General features: G+C 39.5%; 1 protein-coding gene across 5 annotated transcripts in view; it reads left to right on the forward strand.

Annotated features, from left to right (window-relative positions):
• The window catches only part of LOC110966116 (CUB and sushi domain-containing protein 3-like), a 241430-nt gene extending 222512 nt beyond the window's left edge, over positions 1–18918 (forward strand). For all 5 annotated transcript variants that reach the window (XM_051956535.1, XM_051956536.1, XM_051956538.1 and 2 more), the window contains 8 exons: positions 301–412; positions 7535–7714; positions 8039–8104; positions 13074–13232; positions 13627–13739; positions 14477–14564; positions 15521–15662; positions 16422–18918. In XM_051956535.1, the coding sequence (XP_051812495.1) occupies positions 301–412; positions 7535–7714; positions 8039–8104; positions 13074–13232; positions 13627–13739; positions 14477–14564; positions 15521–15662; positions 16422–16581 (1020 nt within the window). In that variant the 3' untranslated portion in view covers positions 16582–18918. The remainder of the gene's footprint in view (positions 1–300; positions 413–7534; positions 7715–8038; positions 8105–13073; positions 13233–13626; positions 13740–14476; positions 14565–15520; positions 15663–16421) is intronic.
• Positions 18919–22153: the final 3235 nt, after the last annotated feature.

Here is a 22153-nt window from a genome sequence, read left to right on the forward strand (position 1 = left end):
TCTGCTGGGATAGTAGCTGAAAATAAGTCATTTATTAAGGTAATAGAAAACCATTTGGCTCCTTATTTTTTGCCACAAAGTCATCTCTTTATGTCTGTACATTAGTTGGGAACACAAACATGGGCATCGCCTTCAGGAATTGTCTCCATCTGCCTACACACACTACAGATAATCATTTAAAAAAAAAGTTTGGTGTACAGCGTTTTTTCTAAGCTCTTTAGATGTGATGCTGGGAGCCTATTGGCATTTGCATCAGTGTATTGACTCTTTCCACTTTGTGCGCTGTCTGTTTGTGGCCAGGTGGGCAGCAGAGTCGACTTCCAGTGCCAACAGGGACACATACTGCAGGGCTCCACCACCAGGCTCTGTTTGCCAGATCTCACCTGGACTGGCATCCAGCCTACCTGCATCCGTGAGTTCCTTCTGCTCCCGCTGTATCTTCAGAATCCTCTCCCCGTCTTCTCTTTTCACCTTTCTTTCTGGCATCTTGTCACTATTTATCCGCATTGCTGGCTACTCAGACTTTTCTGCTCAGCCCCTCACCCCCCACCGCCTCAGTCGACATCTCCTTCCAGTACAACTCCTCTCGTTCGCTCTATCCTGCCTTAACCTCTGACCTCCCAGTAGATTGCAGTTTGTGCCTCAATCAACCTGCCATCATTCTGAGAGAGAAGTGTTGACTGTGATTACTGTCACTGTGTTTGAACTAGTTGAACTGTTGGCCAAAACCAAACCAGGCCTGTGCAGTCGAGCCCATTCGCTGCATCAGGACCTGTGGTTTTCTCACTCGTGATGTAATCTAGTACTTCACCGGAATCCCTTTTAGCTGCAGTATTTTTCATGGAAATAGTCTCGCTTCAAGCCGTACTATACACTGCATTTTACTAAGCACTTAGAGTGTAAACACTTGTGGGGAGATAAGGGGATTCAGATGATATTTTGTAATCTCGATTTCATAACTACAAAAAGATGTGACACCCACTTGAATCCCGGAGACATTTGTGCTGAGAAAGCAGAAGCATTGTAATACCTACCCTTCGTTCTGTGCTGATCCACGCTGCAGCTCGGCATTATGCGTGTTCATCGTTGAAGTTTTACAGGGATTTTGAATCCTCGAGTATCTGCATGCAGTCTTTTTATTATGTGCATTCTCAGCTGACAGTTTATTAGGTGCTATCACAATATTCCGTCACTTTCATGAGCGTTAACATGCTCAGTGTTGATGAATAGTTATAGAGACGTGTTTATTTTGCAATGCTGGTGAACTGAGAGGTGCTTTTAAAATTTAGTGACCCTAATTAACAGAATTACGGTCCATGACTGAGTGCAGACACAGGCTGTTTATTTAATGAACCAATTTACACAAATCGTTTTTGAAAGGGTATATATATATATATATATATATATATATATACACATAAAAACTGCAACATATAATGCAAATTTATAAACAATGTAACTTACACTTCTGTTATAATGTCCTTTATTGTCAAACTTTTACAATTATATAGAACATTTTACATCAGAAAGCAACAGAAACAAAGTTTTCACTTTCATGTCTTGTCATTCAGGGGGTTTAATTTCAGATTAATGTTTTCTAACTATAATTTAGACATTTTGACAGCAGAAAAGAATAAGAAACACTCACCTGTCTAGGCTTCTGTCACTTGACAGCTCCTAAGATGTTCCTGCTCTACCTGCATCTTCAAAATGTTGACCTTGCCATCTCTCTCACCATGAAATCATTCACAATGTTGTACATCTTGTGACTCCTTAATGACATTTATTTCCAGCACTGTGATGGAACCTTAAAATAAAGCAGCAGCCAGAACAAATTTAAGTCAACATAATTATAGGTTAAAGCTCCAGCAAACTCCCAAAACTTGGAAGAAGCTTAATTATAACCCAAAGAGTGACAACTCATTGGGAGCAAAGCTTCAGTAGCTGCGTCAGGTGAGGAAGAAAAACTGCATGCAGGTAAATGACTGATATGACCCTCCTGGACCTGCTAAAAAGAAAAAGAAGACGATGAAGCAGTAAACCTAAATACAAACTTTTAAACTTTGAAATAGAATTTTCAATATCTTCTGAGGAAACCTAATGCATAATAATATAGCTTTCATTGTTCTGGAAATGCAAATGAAGATTGTACAGATGGTGTTTTAAAGGCTTAATATAAAGCGCTTGATCTGCAACATCTTTGAACGCTTCCCTTGAAATGGGCAAAACAAGCCGAGGCCATGAGTCACTCAATTGCTTGGCAAATCTATTCTATACACCTCATTAGAATTCTTAATATTTAATCTGCTGTGTGTTTAGATGTGGTAATTGAGATTGTCGACTTAATAGATCGATAATGGGATTAATAGACGTCATACTGCCTGACAAAAAGAGGGGGAAAATGAAATATGTTAACAAGAACTGATTCTGTTGTTATACTGAGTGATAGCCTGAGAAAACATCTGCCATATTTACTTTGACATTGATAACCTTAAAGTGATAAGACTAGATGATTGCAGGTTCTTAACTTTCTAGCATTTTTGATTTTATTGTCATTCTTACCACTGAAATTAAAATACAGAAATGTATCTTTAATGGTCATCAGATTATCTACTCCATACATTTAGGAATTAATTCTCAATTGTGTCAAATATGTGACTGAGAAATATTTCTCTTAGTGTTTATCATTGGTAGCTTAGGTTGAGTAATCAGAATTATGACAATTTATATGCTGCAATCTGTCAGGTTTATTTTGCATACAGGTGTCTTTTAAATTCGGTTAACTTTTCCTGTAACTTTGCACCACTTTGGCTCAGTACCTGACAGGTGGTAGAAACATCCAGTAGATGTTATACATTCATATCACACCGTAGGCCATATTTTCTGAGAATTTTTCATTAAAAGACCTTGCTAACTTTAAATTTGCAGGTCAAGTGTATGAATATATATGTGTCCAAGGAGAAGCCAGAAACTTTTGACAAGTCTGCACATACAGTGACAAGAAAAAAAAAATCAGAACCCGCTGGAACTGCCTGGTTAATAAAATCTAATCTGATCTTCATCTACACCACAAGTGCAGACAAACACAGTATGATTAAGCTAATAAAACACAAACAGTTATAATCTTTCAACATTAAACATTCATACTGCTTGCTGCTGGAGAAAGTAAGTGAGCTCTTGGATTTAATAAGGAGTCAAACCTCTTCTGCCTGCAACATCCTCCAACTAGCATCACAAGTAGCAGCAGATCAGACCAGCACATCTTTCAGAAGGTTTATCTTTTAGTTTTTTGGACCATCCTTTCCAGCATGTTTTCTTTCTTATTTTTTCGTCTTTTTTAAAAATCGTTTTCACCTCTGTTTGTATTCTGTGTTGTGGTTTTGGACTCATCTCTGCTGAGAGTAGCCATGGTGCTAAATTATCTCTATTTATGGACAGTTTGTTCAACTGTGGACTGATGAATATCTGAACTCTTGAATTTTTATAACCCTTCTTAGTTTCATGGAAATATGCAAATCTCTTCTTCTGTGAAACATCAGCACAGGCTTCTTGTGAACAGCAAACTCTGTGTGTTTTTCATAAGTCACAGCTGCTCTCACCCACACTTCCAATCCTGTTTTATTGATTGGACTCCAAGTTTAACTCCAGACTCTGATTAGCTTTTGTTGATTTCATTAGTCTGGTGGTTCACATCAAGTTCGAATGATGTATTCAATCAGGACCAGAACAAGACAAGGACTTGCATGTTGTTAAAAAAGCTTGTGTTTGTTCATAATTGTAACTTTTGTCATTTTGCCCTAGCAGCCTCCTTTTGTACTATTGTTGTACTATTATTGTCACTATTTTCCGGTTACTGTGAGTTTAAGAGCATAATGTTTACCTCACTGGAGATTCAACAATGTAAACCAAGGTTAGGATATGTTTCGGATAATTCATTTTCACTACATTGACGTACAACGTAGATTTTTAAAATAATTTTTCACCCATAAAGCCTTGAAGTTGAACATTTAGACCCAGTGGGCTGCCTGACCTATAATGTATTGTGGATAAACGGCGGTTATGTATATGTATCTGAGTATGAGTGCTTTTGTATGGATCCAACACTGTGTGTTGACCCTCGGTCACAATAAAATCATAAATCCTCTAAAATACCTTTCTCTATGATTAAATGTTCTTCTGTTACTGAGAAACCTCTTAAATGGATTTACAAGTGAGGCCAACCAATCTTGTGCTGCTAGTGAAAGCAAGAACTTGAAGAGATTATCAGCACAAGTGCAGTAAATGCAATGGACACAAGTCATGAGTTTAATATTACTGAAACGTAATCACGTTATCTTCAATCAGATTACTTCTTTTTTGTTGTTGTTGTTTTTGGGTAAACACACCAAATCCCCAAATTCCTTTCCAGCTCACTGTGTTTTCAAATTTAGCAACAAATGGTGCTGATTTAAAATGTAATTTATTCATTCAGTGCACCAAGAGACACTAGCTGTTACAAATATCACACACACACAAAAAAAAACCCAACTAATAAAACCCTGCAAGGAACATTTAAAAGTTGACATTGTTCTCTTGGCCGTGAACTGCTGCTGCTGAAGCTGGCTGGCGTCCTCGTCTCTACCAGAAATCCATCAGCAGACTGTCTCCGTGCTCCTGCTGCCTCTATCTGTCTCCCTGTGCTGAGCCTCTGGTCTCTAACTAATGCACTCTGTCTCCATCTGAGATACCAACTTTGAACTAAGAACATTGCATGTTGTCGTGTGACAGAAAAAATGTCCTTTGAGGCCTCGTATAATATCAGGAGTAAAGACTACTGCACTGTTTGAAGTGTAAATAAACATGGCACTGTCAGCAGAACTTGATCAAGGATACGACACAGCTTTGATACAACAATCCAACAGCCTTGTAAGTGTCTTTAGCATTCATGGTCTACAAACTGTACAACCGCTCTGGACATGTGCTGACAGTTTGTCATTTTAAATGGGTTACACAGACTTGTACTCAGGCAGCGAGGTGACACTTTATTTATGTAGTTATCTGTTTATTTACTTAGCTCTCCAGACTTCATATCTACAACCTACAGAATGAGGCACTTTTTCTGTTTTCGTGCAGTGTAAATGGAAACCACATTAGATTTCCTAAGAGCAGATTTATGAAGCTCTGGGTGGCACATACAGTTGACTTATACACTTGTCCTTGTGCTCTCCCCATCAGTCTTTACTAATGCAGACTAAATGGTTGCACCTCTTTCTGCAGCCGAGTATAAGATGAATTCGACAACTATCCTGCTCGATTTCAGCGTACAACTCACCTTGATAGACCTGCTTTACTCTCCAAATCATGAACATTATGTCTGCAGACATGTGCACACACATCAGCAGCAGCAGAAATAATATCCAACATGAGGAATTTCCTGCAGTCTCCTCGCCTTTCATAAAGCTCAGAAACTGGGTTTCATCCTGGCATCCCCTCCACACTCTGTTGCCACTAATGTCATTAAGACGCCATGAAGGACCGATTTGGTTCTGTGACTCACATGCAGCTGTCTCTCATTTGACAGCTGGCACCGTATTCTTTCACTCACAAGCTGCAAAATTATTTCGCTATTTTCACATTATTGTTGATGCCTCCAAGCCTGAATGTGGAACCCCTCAGTGTTTTTGGTGGTGCGGGGTGATTTGCATAAATTTTTGTTTTGTAGAGAGAGTTTGTTGATGTGAAAAATTAAACTAAGTATACTCGACCCACTCACGAGAAAATGAAAATATTTAATATGGTCTATAAGAGGCCTGTGTTTTGGCAACACAGCAATAGCAGCTTTTGTCTCTCGTTTCTAATCAGCTAAAGCTTGAAATCTGCGCTTTGACACTATCTGAAATCAGCACATCATTCACTGTCTGCATTTTTTTTTTCCAGAATATTTTAATAAGCTTCAAAATCTGAATCAAGAAGGTCAAACCTGAATCACAGTCAGAACCCTTCACTTTTTAAAGACTTTATTGTGTCATGAATTTATTTGTAAATGGATACAATTTTGCATTTTTTTACATCTCCACTGAGCAGGCTACTATGACAAAATTAAATTGTTAGAAGATTTTTTTTTTTTACTCATTTATTGAAAATGAAAAACTAAAATCTCCCATTTGTATGCATTCAGACCTTTAATTCAGTTCTCTGTAGAAACCCCTTTGGCAGCAATTACAGGTTGGAGCCTCCTGGGTGAGTCTCTCTTTGAAAGCTCTGAACACCTGGAACTGGGTTGTTTATCCGATTCTTCACAGGTGTGTGCCTTTTTAAACTCTGCTCATTCAATTCACTTTGCCACAGGTGGGCTCCATTCTTGTTGCAGATAGGTATGAGGGATTATTAAAACAAACTCAATTTCAAGTGCAGCAGCAAAGTGTCTAAATACTTTAATTAAATAAGAGACGTCAGTTTTTGATTTTTAATTCATTTCTAAAAGCGTGTTTCAGCAATTTAATGCATTTAAAATTCAATTTACAGTACAAAAGTGTGCAGAAAGTAAGGACTACTTTCGAAAGCAACTATGTACTCTTAGAGTTTTGTGATTCGCTTTTGTTTTTCAGCGAACTCCGTCTCTTTTCTGATCAGGCTTCACTTACAACCTTCCTTTTGGGCAATTATTTTAGTCAGCATTCTGCTTCCTTCAAGGGTCCGTGAGTGTGTGTGACCTTACAATCTTTGTGCATGCTCTCACAAGGTTTACAGTGCCATTCACTTCAGCGCTGTTTTGCAAGGACGCCGCTGAGCTTCCTCAAGGTTGGCTCTGTCCTTGACATTTTGATTATTTCGAGAAATACATAAACCACACCAAATGCTTTGTTCCAAATCCGACCTTGTGTTGTGGTGCAGCATTTCAGCGTGAAACACCTGACGGTTGGCAGGCCAAGGCTTGAATGACTAACAACTGGCATAGTTTTGAACAAAATACTGAGTAATTATTCACAGTGTGATTACGTTTATTTGCTGGTAATGACTCTACACTCACAGTTGTTAGGCACATTAGTATTCTGGCCTTGTCATTGTTTCTGTTCACATTATCCATCTCCAAACAGTGCAAACTTTAAATGTATCAGTGCACACTTTAAAAATGTAAGAACTCAATTACAAGTGTCCATACTCATATTGCAGTAAAATACACATGTCAATGTAAATATATACATCCTAATAGCTTCCTGGATTTAGTTCAATGTGTGTGCTTCATTTTTAATTCTTGTTATTCTATCACCCTGCCCCTTCTCTGCTCCCCCAAAGGAGTATTTAATTATCTTTTGTCTATCTGTGTGTCTGTTTATGTCTGGGTGTGTGCATGGAAGTGTGTGTTTGGCTGCATTTCTATATATATGTGTGTGTGTGTGTGTGTGTGTGTGTGTGTGTGTGTGTGTGTGTGTGTGTGTGTGTGTGTGTGTGTGTGTGTGTGTGTGTGTGTGTGTGTGTGTGTGTGTGTGTGTGTGTGTGTGTGTGTGTGTGTGTGTGTGTGTACTGACACATTTGCCTTCTGCTTGATCTTCAGCTCACTCTTGCAAGCAGCCGCGGAGCCCAGCCAATGCAGACGTCACAGGTCTGGACCTGCCCTCCTACGGCTACACCCTGGTGTACACCTGTCAGCCAGGTTATTTCCTCTCTGGGGGTTCGGAGCACCGCGTCTGCCGCTCTGATGGCAGCTGGACTGGCAAGGTGCCGGTGTGCAGAGGTACGTGACTGTCAGAGGTCTGCAAGGGCAATGATGGAGCCAACGGTGAGAAAGTTCCGGAGAAAGGTTGTGCAAAACTGTGGAGGGTGGTTTGGTAGAATATACTTTAGAAAAACTGACAAGCTGATAATCAAATGTAATGAGGAGTTTTCTGTGAACTTGTCGTGTCGCTGTGGTACCAGTTTCCTAAATGTTTGAACATAAGGGAAAGTTTAATGCAAGCAGCATGTTACAGCTCAATAGTGTTTCGAAACATCCTCAGCCGTGAATCTTTACTGTGTTTCTCTGTGTCTTTGTGACCTACATGTTAATGTTCTTTTGCAGTCGGCTCCAAATCACATGACAAAAATGTCAAACCCGTACCAGGGACCCCGAGCCCTAAAATAAACGGTGAGTATTGAATTGTACGAGCTATTTAGCTAACAGACTCAATAGTTGATGGTCCTGTATCTGTCTTTTGATCAGACCAGCATCAAGTTTTGCAATGTCTGGTTTCCTGGATACGACAAATGTTACAGATTCTTCTAAGACCTTGACTCACAATCGCGTACAAGAAATTTTCATCATATTCTCTCTGCAAGCTTTTTGCCTATCCACTGAGTTCATTGTAATGTAGTTAAATCTGTTCACATCTTTATCAAAATCACAGAAATAGCTTTTTACTCTCTATTTATCCTTAAAGGGGAACTTCGGTTTTTTTCAACCTGGGGTCTGTTTTCATATGTCATTTCATACATGTGAGTAATGGAGAAATGAATTTTCGACATAGCTCCAGTATTTAGCCAGGCAGGCAGCTTAGCAGCTCAGCTAGCACCTCAGCTAGCGAAAAGTATGGGGCAACTTGCCTCCCCGCGTCAAAGTCCGCCCTAATCGCGCAATAGCTCGCGCCAAAACACCAGTTTTGACGTGAGCTATCGCGCGATTTCGGATTGAGATTTGCTTTCTAGCGTCCTGAAATTTGGATACAGACCACGACAAAGAGCGATCGCCAGGTAACGTGGAGGTTTTCGTTCACTTCTCATCTCTAGTATGTTGTTGGACACTCATTGAGACTATCCGAGCCGGTCAGTGTGGGGAAAAAAGCACGTTAGGGCGGACTTTGACGCGGGGGGGCAAGTTGCCCCATACTTTTCGCTAGTTGAGCTGCTAGCTGAGCTGCTAAGCTGCCTGCCTGGCTAAATACTGGAGCTATGTCAAAAATTCATTTCTCCATCACTCACATGTATGAAATGACATATGAAAACAGACCCCAGGTTGAAAAAAAACGAAGTTCCCCTTTAAGTGTGAATAATGTAGCTTTGTGTCAGCATGTTGCAGGTTCACAGGAGGAAAATAATTAGCATTTGAGGAAAATAGCTGGCACTGTGTGTTATGAAGTCAATACAAATATAACACCCCTCCTTTGCCGCTCAATATGTGGCATTTTCTAAATAATTGAGAGTGAATAATTGTTACAAAAACATAATTAAACATAATTAGTATTAGGAAATATTCACAGGTCACAACTGGGGCAATATCTACTTATCATGTACAGTGTAATCCATCTGTAATTAGAAAATACTGGTACGGCAGGGAATTTAATTATAGCTTGTACTGTAATGCATGCATGTAACCGGAAGAGATATAGTTATGATGTAAATATTCAAGAAACTCTGAATTTGCTTTGAGTATCAGTGAGTTTAATGCAATGTATAAATTTTGATTGTGTTTAAAAATTATTAAAGTTAATTGATGCCATATGTGGTTTGGATAGAAACTTTTCAGTGCCAAAAATAAACTAATAAAAATATTCTATCATTAACACCGGTCATGTAAGTAAAACTTGCAGATTTGTCTCGGAAAATAAACTGAACTCCAAAAAGAAGTGCAGGTAATTTTTATTCCTTTTAGAATATTATTTCACCCTTACATTAAAAGTGTCGCGTAGAGTAAAGAGCTATTAGCAGCAACATTTGAAATAATATTACAAGACATCTACAGTTCCCCTTAGACCTTATTTTACCTCAAGAATCTATTTCAAGTTTGCCCTTTTATCCTTCTCACAATGTAGGTTTAGAATTTCATCTTCTCTCACCTCCAGCTGTTCTGATTTTAGTTGATTCACTCTGTCTTCTGTTTCAATGGCTCTGTTTTTTCCTAATGGTTTTATTAGTTTGCCTTGTTTAAATATTTTTCAGCTGTTTTTTTTATATGTTAGTTATTTGTATGTCTGCACCTTGTGTTTGTTTTTGTCTTGGTGTGTTACTGTATATTGCAAACGAGGCCATTACCTCAGTGTAGTTCTGCGTTTAGATGAAGGTTGATGGATGGATTGATTGGTTGATTACTTGTATTTCTTTGTATTAACAACACTGCACCCACAACTATTAGGCAACTTAGTATTCTGACTTTATCATTGTTTCCATGCACACTGTCCAACTAAAACAATGTGAACTTGTAAGCTGCAGTATGTAACTTTTTTCCTTCCTCCTTCTAGCAGTAATTATGCAAGAACTGGATCCATGCTTATAATATTTAACTTCCTGTTGATTGCTTTTTTTAGACTGTAATTCTTCCTCTGACTTCAGTGTTTAATATTTATCTAGAGGATCAGAAATTTTTCTTGGATGCTACTAAGTTTTTCCTGCCAAAGACTCTGCAGCAGTCCCAGTTACTTTAGCCGAATCCATCTCCATCGCTACAGTTGCCTTCCTCTTCAGCTTTGGCAACGTGATCTTTGCTGGTTCTCTACCAGTGTGCCACACTAAGAATTTTGCCACTGAAAACACATTCAAAATTTAAGATCTACAGTACCTGGCACTGACAGGCTTTCTTAGCATTGTGTAAGCTCATTTGGCAAGGATTTCATGTATGGCATTCTATTATGTTTCCATTTAGCAACTAGCTTTCATGCTAATGTATGTAATCATTTTGCAGTGAGATGTACACAACCAGTCAAAAATCTGGACACACATTGACATTCATTTATTTTATTTATTTATTTGTATTATTTTATAAATACTGAAGATTAACACTTCTTTGTTTACAACATGATTCCATATATATTCCTTTATAGTTTTGATGTCTTCAGTATTAATCTACAATATATAAAATAATTCAATAAAAAACCATTGAATGAGAAGGTGTGTCCAAACGTTTGACTGGTAGTGTATTGATGCGGCAGGGTGTTGCTTGAAGTGATTCACATCTTATATTACAGTTTTTCTTGATTGCTAAGACACATTCCTGGAAAGCTGCTCACCTTTTCCCTAAACTGTAAACACAAAACCCAATTTTCAAGCTACATTCACAAAGCCTCTGACTCTTCTTTGCAAAAAAAAACAAAACAGAAATCCTGTGCATTTACATATAGCACTTGTACGTAAAAATAAAGCACAAAAATATACAAATGAAGTACAAAGAAAATAAGTGCAATATTCTGCCACAGCATCACTTCTCCGTACTGGGTCAGGCCACAGGACTTCATCTACATCACAGGCCGCATTTTCTCTGGCCAGGCAACAGGGGAAAGAACCCCTGGCATGCCGTATCCATGCTCCTCTTCTAAGATTTCTGTCCATTGTAGTGCCTCACAAACCAGTGCTCTGGCTTATATGTACCCTCACATCATTAGCCACAAGTGTGATCAATTTTGAGTTGTTGTGTTTAACCGGTGACGCCTGAGCTTTAACTGTGTTTGACTTTTGCCACCTGTGCTCACCATTATGCAACACATGTGCATCACAATGATAATAGGTTGACGAGATGTCTAAACAGGTGAAAAGTGCTTACGGTTTTGCCAAAAGAGTGACTGATTCAACAAGTGGGTTCAGGCAACTGAAAATTTGGTTCAGAAAATAGGGTTTAGTGTTTTAGCAATTGAGAAAAACTGTAAGGTGTACATAATTATTAGGCATCTTTATTACCTCAAAATCTGCCAAAAAAGAGATTCAACTTGCACAGTTAAAATGCTTTTTAGACAGATTCAACACCTGACAAAGCTAAACAATAAGGCCTGAAATGTGGACACTGAAGCACTTAGTGGTAAATATAGATGACAGTGTGCAAAAACTGCAAAAGACTCAAAAACAAATGTAAAGCTTCAAGGAAGCCGTCATCCTGTGGTGGCACCATATTATAGAGCAGTAGCCTAATGTCCAGAAGAACAAAGTGCTTAGAGACTTGACTGAGATAAAAAACAAAGAAAAGAAACAGACTGTAACAGAACCATCACTGAATGGATTCACAAGCAGAGGCGTCAAGATTGGGCCAAGAAATACCTGACGATAGATCTTTCAAAGGTTTTTGGGCAGATGAGAGGGATTACTGTTGATGGAGCAGATGGATGGGCCTGTGGCTGGATCACTAATGAACACCACTTTGAGTCAGGCGCCAGAAAGGTAGACGAGAGCTACTGGCTTGGCCCACTGTCATTATGGATGAGCCGGTTGGACCTTTTCGAGCTGAAGATTGATTAAAAATCAACTCTCAAACATACCGCCAGTTTCTGGAAGATGGCTTCGTCAAGCAGTGATACAGGAACAAGTCCACAGCTTTCAAGATTACATGACCTTTATGCAGCACGATGCTCCATCACATGTCAACTAAACCACTGCTTGTCCTCAGATATGACCAAATAATGACTCGACCTCCATCACCTGACTTTAAATGATATTTAGAACTTGTGGCTCTGCCTAAGCACGAGATTCACAGACTTCTACACCATTGTGGAGGCTCAGATTGCTGCTTTCACAAATTAGTTATTTAATTTTCCTTTTGTGATTTGTTGAGACCAAACAAGTTAGCTCTTTATCATTTAGTTTCCCAATAATGCTGCACACTCGTAGCTGATTAATAAGTCTTCACACTTCTTTATTCCCCTGAGGAAGACGAAACTCATTTTGCTTTTGTTAAACATTCAGGTTTGAGGCTCAAGCTAGCACATTCTAATTGTTCGACAATAAAATGAATCCTGAGGAATACAGTCTACCTAGTAATTGTGCATGCTGTGAACAGGCAGTCACCTTTTTGTGCTAGAAAAAGTTTTCGGACTGCGTAACTATTGAAAAAGTTGTCAGTTCCACAGAGCAAGTCCAGAGTTCTCTTTCAGAATGTGCTTAATTAACTGAGATTGTCGGAGCATATAAAGGACTCGATATCATTCAAATTGAATGAAAGGATTGTTATCAACTGTTTGATATTTTGATTTCACTGCATATCTAATTACCCTCTTGCAATGCGGGTGCAAATCATCATCTTGAATTGCAAATTTATCAATATTTTATTTTGAAACACACACAAGACACTTTTGGTGACCTCTGCCTTTCTTCATATTTTCACAGCATCACCTAATGAGGTTTCTTATTTTATTTTCCTACAGTTCCTGACAATGTCTTTGCCCCTGATTTCGTCTGGAAGGGTTCCTATGATTACAAGGGCCAGAAGCAACCAATGACTTTGACAGTGACAAGCTTTAATGCCACGACGGGAAAAGTCAATGTAACTTTAACCGACAGTAGCATGGAGTTTCTGCTCTCTGGTGAGTCATCTATAAATCATCTGTCTTCCATTTCCTCCCCTCCACCTCCCCACTCCTCCTCTCACTACCTCTGCGTGTCACTTCCATTTATTTTGAGGGTGCCTTGTGTCAATCAGTCAATCACCAAATGATCTCATGCATGAGAGTGGAAATTAACTATTGGCTCTAAAGACGGATGTATTAGTGTTCACTGACTGACTAACTGTCCACTCGAGAGTCACTTGTCTCCTCCTCCCTCAGCTGTTTTCCTCCTTTCTTGAGTTTTTCTTTATTTTCCCTTCTTGCCTCTCTCTGCCTCCCTTTCTTCTTCCCCTCTCCATTCCGCCACACTCGTGTTGCCTCATCGCTTTACTCACATCATTTCTCTTCTCGCCTCTTGTCCTCTGCATTGTAGGAGTCTACAAACGCCAGGAGGCACGGTTAATGCTCCTGCTGTACCAGATGAGAGCGCTGGCCCACAGCTCCTTAAGCAGGATTACTGATGAGACCTGGGCAATGGATGGATTTGTGAGTATACACAGGAATTTGAAGCACCTGGCTCGTGTTCTTTTAAAGCCGCGACTGTTTTTTATTTATTTTACTTTATTTTTATTAAGTCTGACAGACAAGTGTATTATTACAGGCAGATGGACTGTCAACACTTTGAAGCCAAAAATAAGCTTTTCCTGGACTGAATCAAACCAGTGTTTCCTCATTATTATTGTTGTGATCCTACTTAAAGTGCCAAAAAAAGAAAAAATCACAATGTATGAGAAGAAACTGACAGACAGAATAATAATTTCCTGCCTTACTGTGTGTTTTCTTCTATATATATGTGCATTCACTGTACATTAGATGCATCAGGCACCTTGTTTGATCCGTTGCAGTTTTCCTGCATTGACAATTTGCTGAATAAGCTCAGACACACACCTGACATCTGAGGGACTCGGAACAACCGCAGAACAATTTTTGTTGGTGGAATTGATGTTCCTCTTCCAAAATAAACTTCAAGGTCCGCTTAATAACAACTTGTGACAGGTGACTGCACACCGCTGAGCTATTGATAGCGCTCTGCAGAGCTTCTAGAGCCGAGTTTCAAAAAACAAAGGTGTTATTTTTGAATGTAGCATGACAGAATTTGTTGACTGCCTTACTAAATACGGTATATCTGCAGGTTTTGATGTGCTGCGGAATAGGTGGAACACTGTTTACTATTTATGCAAAATGTACTGCTGCTTGAGCTCTGTGTGATATTTTCCTCCCAGGTTTCGGCTGAGCCTGAGGGTGGCAGCTATGTGTTCCAAGGCTTCATACAGGGTAAAGACTACGGACAGTTTGGACTACAGCGGCTTGGTAAGCATCTTTTGAAACAGAGTGGGTCACTTCACTGTCAGTCACTCATTCTCATGTTCTACTTTTTACAAAAGAAGAAAAGAACATGATGCTACCATCCTCCTGCACTCGGAAAATCAGTTTTGCTTATTATTATTTCACTGAGTGCTTCACTGTGCTGAACGGTGTGTGTGAGTGTGATGCTAAATGCTGTGTGGTCACCTTAAAATTCAATTCAGCCTGCAGGTTTTTAATGCAATCCTGATCCAGCTTGGTTCAACTTCTGCTTTGTTCAATATTTTTGCCACCGACTCAGATTAGACGATTATTGGGTCATAAATTATTTCCATGATTTGGCCTCGGACCAATCATAGCTTGCTGTCACCTTAATGTCACCTTACGCATCGCTCATTGTCACCCCCAATGCCTCAACTCTTTTGGTTCAAGCTATATTTGTGCCAATGTCGCATAGTCTGACCTCAACTTTGCACAAATGGGATGTGGAACTCGGGTTTCTTTCTCGTAACTCTACAGCTGTATGTTATGTTTGGTCTGTACTGTATAATCAGAATGAATGCATTTGTAGCGTATCTGCTATGAAGCACGTCTCGGCTCAGGCATGCAGCAGATTATCACTTTTCAGCATCACTGTCCTTCATGTTTTTGTGCTTCTGTCGTCATCATGATTGTCTTCAACCAGATTATTATCACACACTGTGACGATAATCAGAGTGATCTTTATGGTTGCCGTCTTTATCATTTTGCTGCTGTGACTCCAACTCGTCAGCATTGTTATCTTCATCATCACCATCGTCATCGTTGACACCGCTAAATGATATGTATGTTTCTAGTTTTTTTCCATTTTTTATCATCATTGTCTGTCTGTGGCAATTTGTGAATATAAATCTGAAGTAAATACATTGAATACAGACCTTTGCACATATTCTCTGGACAAATCTATTGTTTTATTTCCGCAGGTCTGAGTGTGAGAGAGAACATTACACTCAGTGATCCAGAAAACAACGGCTCTACCAACAGCAGTTCTGTTGCCGTCGCGATCCTCGTGCCTTTCTTTGCTCTCATCTTTGCAGGCCTCGGTTTTTATCTCTACAAGCAGCGGTGAGTAGCGCGTCCCAGTGTCTTCCATAATAGCTAATTTTAGTTTCTGCTGTTGTCTGTATCTTCTTTGGTTCCCACATGAGAAAGTAGATTTTTGCAAGTCTGTGTGTCCCAGGTTGAATTTAAGTTATTTACCACAGATCTGCTGCTGAAAAAGTTTTAGATTTCCAGATTTATTTAGATGTTTGTTGAGTTGCATCCAAAACAAACACACATCAGAATGAGGTGGTACACTGTGGCCCACTTCCATCCACTGCTGTACTGCAGCGAAGGTTCCTCACTGGATACAGTAGTGTACTTGTGAGAGACTTCAAAGCGTGATGCAATATTAGTCAACGTGTTACCATCCAAACCGTATTACACAGCAGCATAAATCAGGCATTTCTAAGGCCTACTTTGATACAATATACAACATGCTCCATGTCCGTATGCATCCAAACTGCACAGCAGCAATGTGCACTGTGTGCAGATGGAAAGCTTTTGTGTTAATTTGAACAAATTACCTGTCTGAACTGCACATACACACGGAGTGTGTGACAAATCTGTGCAAAATTTGCTCTCATTGTGTTAGTTAGCAGTGAAATGGCATTGGGCTCCTCTGACTGCTCTTTTCAAGTATAATTACCATCCAGCCTCATTTACCTACTGCAGCTGTCCACACCAAGATAATGGAAACATGTTTATTTGATTTGAAGGAGGGGAGATAATTGGGATACTGTCTCTCAGCTAATGTGCAACTTCCTTGTTTTTTTTCCTCAGGAAAACCGATAAAGCGCAGTACACAGGATGCTCGGTCCACGAGAACAACAATGGACAAGCCACTTTTGAGAATCCCATGTATAACACAAACACAAAAGCTGCTGAGGGGAAAGTTGTCCGCTTTGACCCCAATCTCAACACCATCTGCACCATGGTTTGATGTCTATGAGAGTTAGACAGAAGGAGGGAGAGAGACACATGGAGATGGTTGGAGAATAACAACGTCTCCTTGTTTGCTTCACATGAATATATATAGACATATTTATGATTTCCCAGTTTCAGCGAACACAGAATTGCTCAGAAGCATAAAGCACACTTTCAGCTACACTTAAGGTAGTTGCAATCGATCGTATACAGAAGATAAAAGATGAAAGAGAGGAAGGGAGGCTCCACACTTTTTCAGATCTTCCCGTAGTGCGGCGAAGAGAGGAGGTTTTTTTGCACTCTGTGAGTGTTGGCTTTACAAATACAAGAGCCTCTGGCATATAGATAAAATAGAGTATTTTAGGCTCTGTAGTATAAATATAGAGGGGTTATTTCACAATGCCAAATGAAAATTATGGCGATTTTCTTTCTGAAAAAAAAAACAGCCCAGACTCAGTCCCGTCCTCTTTTTATTTTGTTCTAGTCTTGATTTTTCTTTTCTGTTATGGAGGTGAGACGCCTCTCAACTGTGAGTGGATCATTGTACCTGTTTTCTATTTTCCAAGCTCCAGGCTGCGTAAGAGGAGATGAAATAGTTGAAAAGAAACTGCCTCTTTTTGAATAGTGTTGGTGCTGTAATCTGTTCAAAGTTATATGGTCAATTATACCTCCTAATTAGACGGTACCTCCTACAGACGAAATACATGGCCAGGGATTTAATTACTGAAGTGCAGTACAATTTACTGAGTGCCATTGGGAAGGCTAGGGCTTCTATTGTTACATTGCAGGTTCTTTGACAACAACAGAGCATTTTCTTCACCAGAGATACAGACGACATTAGGGTTTATTATCAAGCTGTGTGCAATGAATTAGTTTTTTTCAGAAATATTAAGTATGACAATTTAAGTTTCTGAGTAGCCTGAGAGTCTTTGAGTGTATTGCTGATGTGGGGACGTATCTTACGGTTCTGACAACTGAGTTATATTTAGGTAATTGTTCTTAGTCTAATTATTTTTCCAGCTCAGAATTATTTTGTGCCCCAATTAAGCCAAATTTGGAGTGACTTAACCCCAGCCTTGATCCTGGATTTATCAAGACTCTCACAGTAGGAGCTTCTTGCCGAATGATTTCAGATTTTATTGAAGAATACCTGCATTGCACTTCACCTACAACTGGCCAGGTTTCCCTGAAGTTTATTTAAGCCTGGATGTTGATTAATCAGTGCAAATATATCTCAGTGGGCAGGGATAAAGGATAAAGCTCGATGTCTTGTTTCCTGTTGATAAAAATTTGAGCATGCGTCTGCCTTACTGTGGAGTGATTTGAAGACAGAATAAGTGCAAACACCACATCATCTCTGGCTTTCAGAAACCGAGCAGTGGTTCTATAATTCTTTTGGGAAACCGTGCCTTAGTCGGTAAATTCTCGATCCCTACTCCTACTCTGAGACTCTGGGTAAATACATGGCCTTGGCCTATTTTATTAACACCCACTGATACAAATGGTTATTCCAATGTCTTACAGAACCATCAGCTTCTGCCAACAAATGTACAGTATAAATGAAAGAATTTGCACACTTCAACATGAGCCACCATCAGTATTGTGCCATCATCCGAGACCAATTATGTTTTAAAAAATGAATTTGACACTGTCATCACATTTCTACATCATTGCAGTGCCTTCAATGTTGTATGGGCATATGTTTTTAAGGAAGACATGATGTATATTGCATTAGTAAAACTGCACACTAGTGGCATTTTTCTGCACAGTTTGCAATGATTTAGCAGAGTGATGTCAGAAGGTTTGTCTTTGGAGAGGCATTGAAAAGCAGCTCATAGTTTCATACATGTGCATGTTGGCAAAAAAGTGATCCAGTATAGCAATTGCTGCTATCAAACTTTGTACCACTATGTTGACTCCTGTCATTGCTGTTCCATTTTGTACATTTATACAGTTTTGATACTTGATGGCATTCTTTGGCAAGATGTCTTGTGTTATCTATATGTAATATATTTTGCGAGTTCATATTTCTTATGGATGAGAAAAGAAATGCATCTGGTAAAAACAATATACAGTCAGTCGTACATCCAGAGACTCCAGAGTACAGTAGAATGCTTTTAAATGTACCACACAATTGTTATCCCATTCAACAAACTGTGTATATGAATATGTAAATATTCCAAACTTTTGTAAAGAGATATATTTTTTATGCAAATAAAGCATTTGTAAGTTATTGAATATGTTGTGTAAATTTTCACATGTAAATGTCATGTAAGATCAAAAAAAATTTGTATTTTTTCTTTATCAGCAATGTATAAATCGTTAATTTATATATAAAATCCAAAATAATGAACTTGTTGTCTCTATTCTTTTGTCATTTGAGATTGTTTTGGTCTCCCTCTGCTACAGTATTCACATTTTAAAGAAAGTTTGTGTGCTAAGTCAAGAATTCTTTCGCATTCAGTTCAAACTATGATTATCGGTGATAGCGTTTTTCTGCAAAGGGACTCTGTAGATCTTTAAAAACTGCCTGAAGCGGTGGACTTTGGCCCCTAGTCCTTGTTACCACAACCACACTGTTAGAGAAAAGTTTTTGGCCATCCCATGCATTTGTGAAATAGTGCAGTAAGAACCACTCTTAGGTCTGTAAGAGCAACTTTTTAAGTACAGTCACAGCCAAAGTACTGAACAAATCCTAAAAAAAAAAGCCATTAAAAACTTAAAATTGATTTGTTCCCTAAAAATACATAAGAAATTTTGAGTTAAGTGATTTTGGTACCAGTGATCCACTAATGAAGGCTGTGCTTTTCATTAAAAGACACAATTTTTGTTGCCATCCTTTGTGTCTACATATGAAAGTTCTTCAGAGACAAAAATGGCTAAAACAAGGAACCTAATGCAAGAAACACACCTTAAGATACAGATTCTCAGCCAGGAAGGGTACAGCAGCCGCCAGATAGCCAGGAAGTCCAGATGCAGTCCTACAGGCTTCAGCAGTTTGATTCACTCTGCAGAAATACAGTTTGGAAGAAAAAACAAGATCTGGGCGTCCAAGGGTTTCTTCAGTAAGAAATGACGGCATCTTGATCCACATGAGCAGAGAAAAACACTGAATGACATCACAGGAGCTTCAGCAGCAGTAGTCAAACCAAACTGGTGTCCAGTTTTCCACCTGCACTGTACAGGGCCGACTTCTAGATCATGGTTTAAGGTCCTACAAAGCTGTCAAGAAGCCCTGATCAATGAGAGACGGAGGTTAGCTCAGCGTCGTTGGGCCCAAGTACACAAGAATTGGGACAGCCAGGAACTAGAAGAAGATTCTGCGGTCAGATGAGTCCAGTTTTATCTTCCTCCTGTGAGGGTACACAGAAGGCCAGGAGAAGCATTATCTCCAGCGTGTACAGTACCTACTGTCAAGCATGGTGGAGGCAGTATCATGATTTGGGGATGCATGAGTGCTGCTGGTGTTGCTCATCTCACTGTCTGTGATGGCACACTGAACTCTGCCAAGTATTGTGCCGTTCTCCAAACCCACATGCTCCCTTCTGCACATTCACTGTTCCGTCGAGGTCAAAACTGGATGTTTCAACAAGATAATGACCCTTGAACACATCCAGGGCCAGCAGAACTTGGCTGCAGGAGCACGATATCTAGATCTTAGTGACCAGCTCAATCCCCAGACATGACTGAAAATCTATGGTAGATTATCAAAAGGTCCGTTTCAAAGCATAAATCGAAGAATTTAAAAGAATTAAAATCAGTGATTTAAGAAGAATGGGACAAGATTAGCCCTCAACAGTGTCAAAGACTCCTAGGGAACATGCCAGCCAGGATTAGAGCGCTGCTGCTGCTAATGGCAGGACTGCTACATTTTAAACCTTTGAAGACATTCTCTGTTTTTTGTTGACTTTCATAACGGCAATGTTGAGAACTGACATATTGAAACTGTCAAGAATTTAGTTTTGTTATTTTTTCTTGTAAATGATAAACAAAAAAAATCATTTGTATTTGTCTAATGCAGCCACACCTTTAGAAACACAGATTTTTCCACAAATATTTCATAATAGTATTTGAGATTGTGTAAAATTTTAAGGGTGTCTGAAAACTTTTTTCCACCACTGTATTTTAAAATGACTGAAATGGTTTAATAGTTTTACTGTTCATCGATTGCATCTTCATACATTCAGAAGCAGTGAAACGTCTGCATTTGCTACTTGAAGCGTTGCCTCCATTGTGATCAGTCTCATTTTGTGTTCCAGTCTGGTTACAGAAAGTTGAAATTGACTTCAGAAAAGACACAAAAATGAAATGAATTCTGGATGTGCTTTACTTTGCATGCATGTTTCACAAATGTTTGTTTTTTGTTTTTTCAAAAGTCTTACGAAATTCTGATCGATTTTTTGACCTTTTTTGATAGTGGAGGTACCAGTGCAGCAAAAATCCAACTGTTACATGTATGATATGAACCTTTTGACATCTGAGAACATCCTAGTTCTGTCTGTTTTCCAGAATTAATGTTCACAAATGTACAGCCATGTCACCTTATTTAAGTGTTTAGTAAATCAATCAAAAATGAGAATATTTAGAATGATAGAAACTACTAAACTATTCTCCCACCAGCACTTTGTGACATGCTGGATGGAAATAGGTCGATACCTGCCACAGAGGTATGAGCATCATCGAGGTGACAGTTTGTCAGGACGTTATGTAACTGAATGAGCTGAAGCTAATTGCACCAGTCAAAATAGAAGCGATCATCAAGGGAACATGACAGCGATCACGAAACGCTCTATAAAGCGAGTATGAAGAAGCCCCATAACAATCAAACAACATGCACTTGAATGGCAGGAAGTGGTCTGATTTCAGACTCAGGTTAAGCGTATACTTTAATGTCTAAGCCTGGGATTTGTGTATGGATTAGAAATATTTGCCCGCAGGATTTTCCATTGAAGTTCCTCCGAAGCTTCATCAAGCAGATTTTGCCAAAGGGGTGATGATGTAACATAAGCTGGTGCTCGGCTGAAATGTCAAAGAGGCTCAGGGTGTTTGCAGGGCGTCGGTATATGCTGACTGTAATACACTAACGGTAACTAGTTCTAAACACCGACTCGACCTCGTGTTTGTTCTTACAGCAGCATATTGCTTCATTAGAGCTCTGGTTTCTTGTCAGAGGATCCTCTGAGGAGCCTCTCTGGGCTTCAGTGGTGGGTCTCTGCTGCACTTTGTACCATGTCTTCTCTACAAATGCTCATCTGAGGTCCAGTAACTTAGCAGCTCCGCGCCACACGCTGGTTTCAGTGCCCTGTTCATGGAGGCATATGTGGTCTTGTGGCTTGGGAATGTGACTGGGAGAGAAAATCAATTTGCAGCAGTGCATAGACGGGTACAATGAAGGCATGTTCCTGGCTGCTCTGATGTGCAGATACCCCATGGCGTTCCTCCGCTTTCATCAAGAGGCTGAATGTGCAACGTTAAATCCCAGCCCCCAACATCACCAGCATGCAGTATTGATGCTTTACGTCACAGACAGAAACACTTGTGATGAAACATAACTTCAGACGAAACAAAAAGTCCTGCCGATGTGAGTG

The sequence above is a fragment of the Acanthochromis polyacanthus genome, chromosome 12 (assembly GCF_021347895.1).
Source record: "Acanthochromis polyacanthus isolate Apoly-LR-REF ecotype Palm Island chromosome 12, KAUST_Apoly_ChrSc, whole genome shotgun sequence".
In the NCBI taxonomy this organism is placed as follows: Eukaryota; Metazoa; Chordata; class Actinopteri; family Pomacentridae; genus Acanthochromis; species Acanthochromis polyacanthus.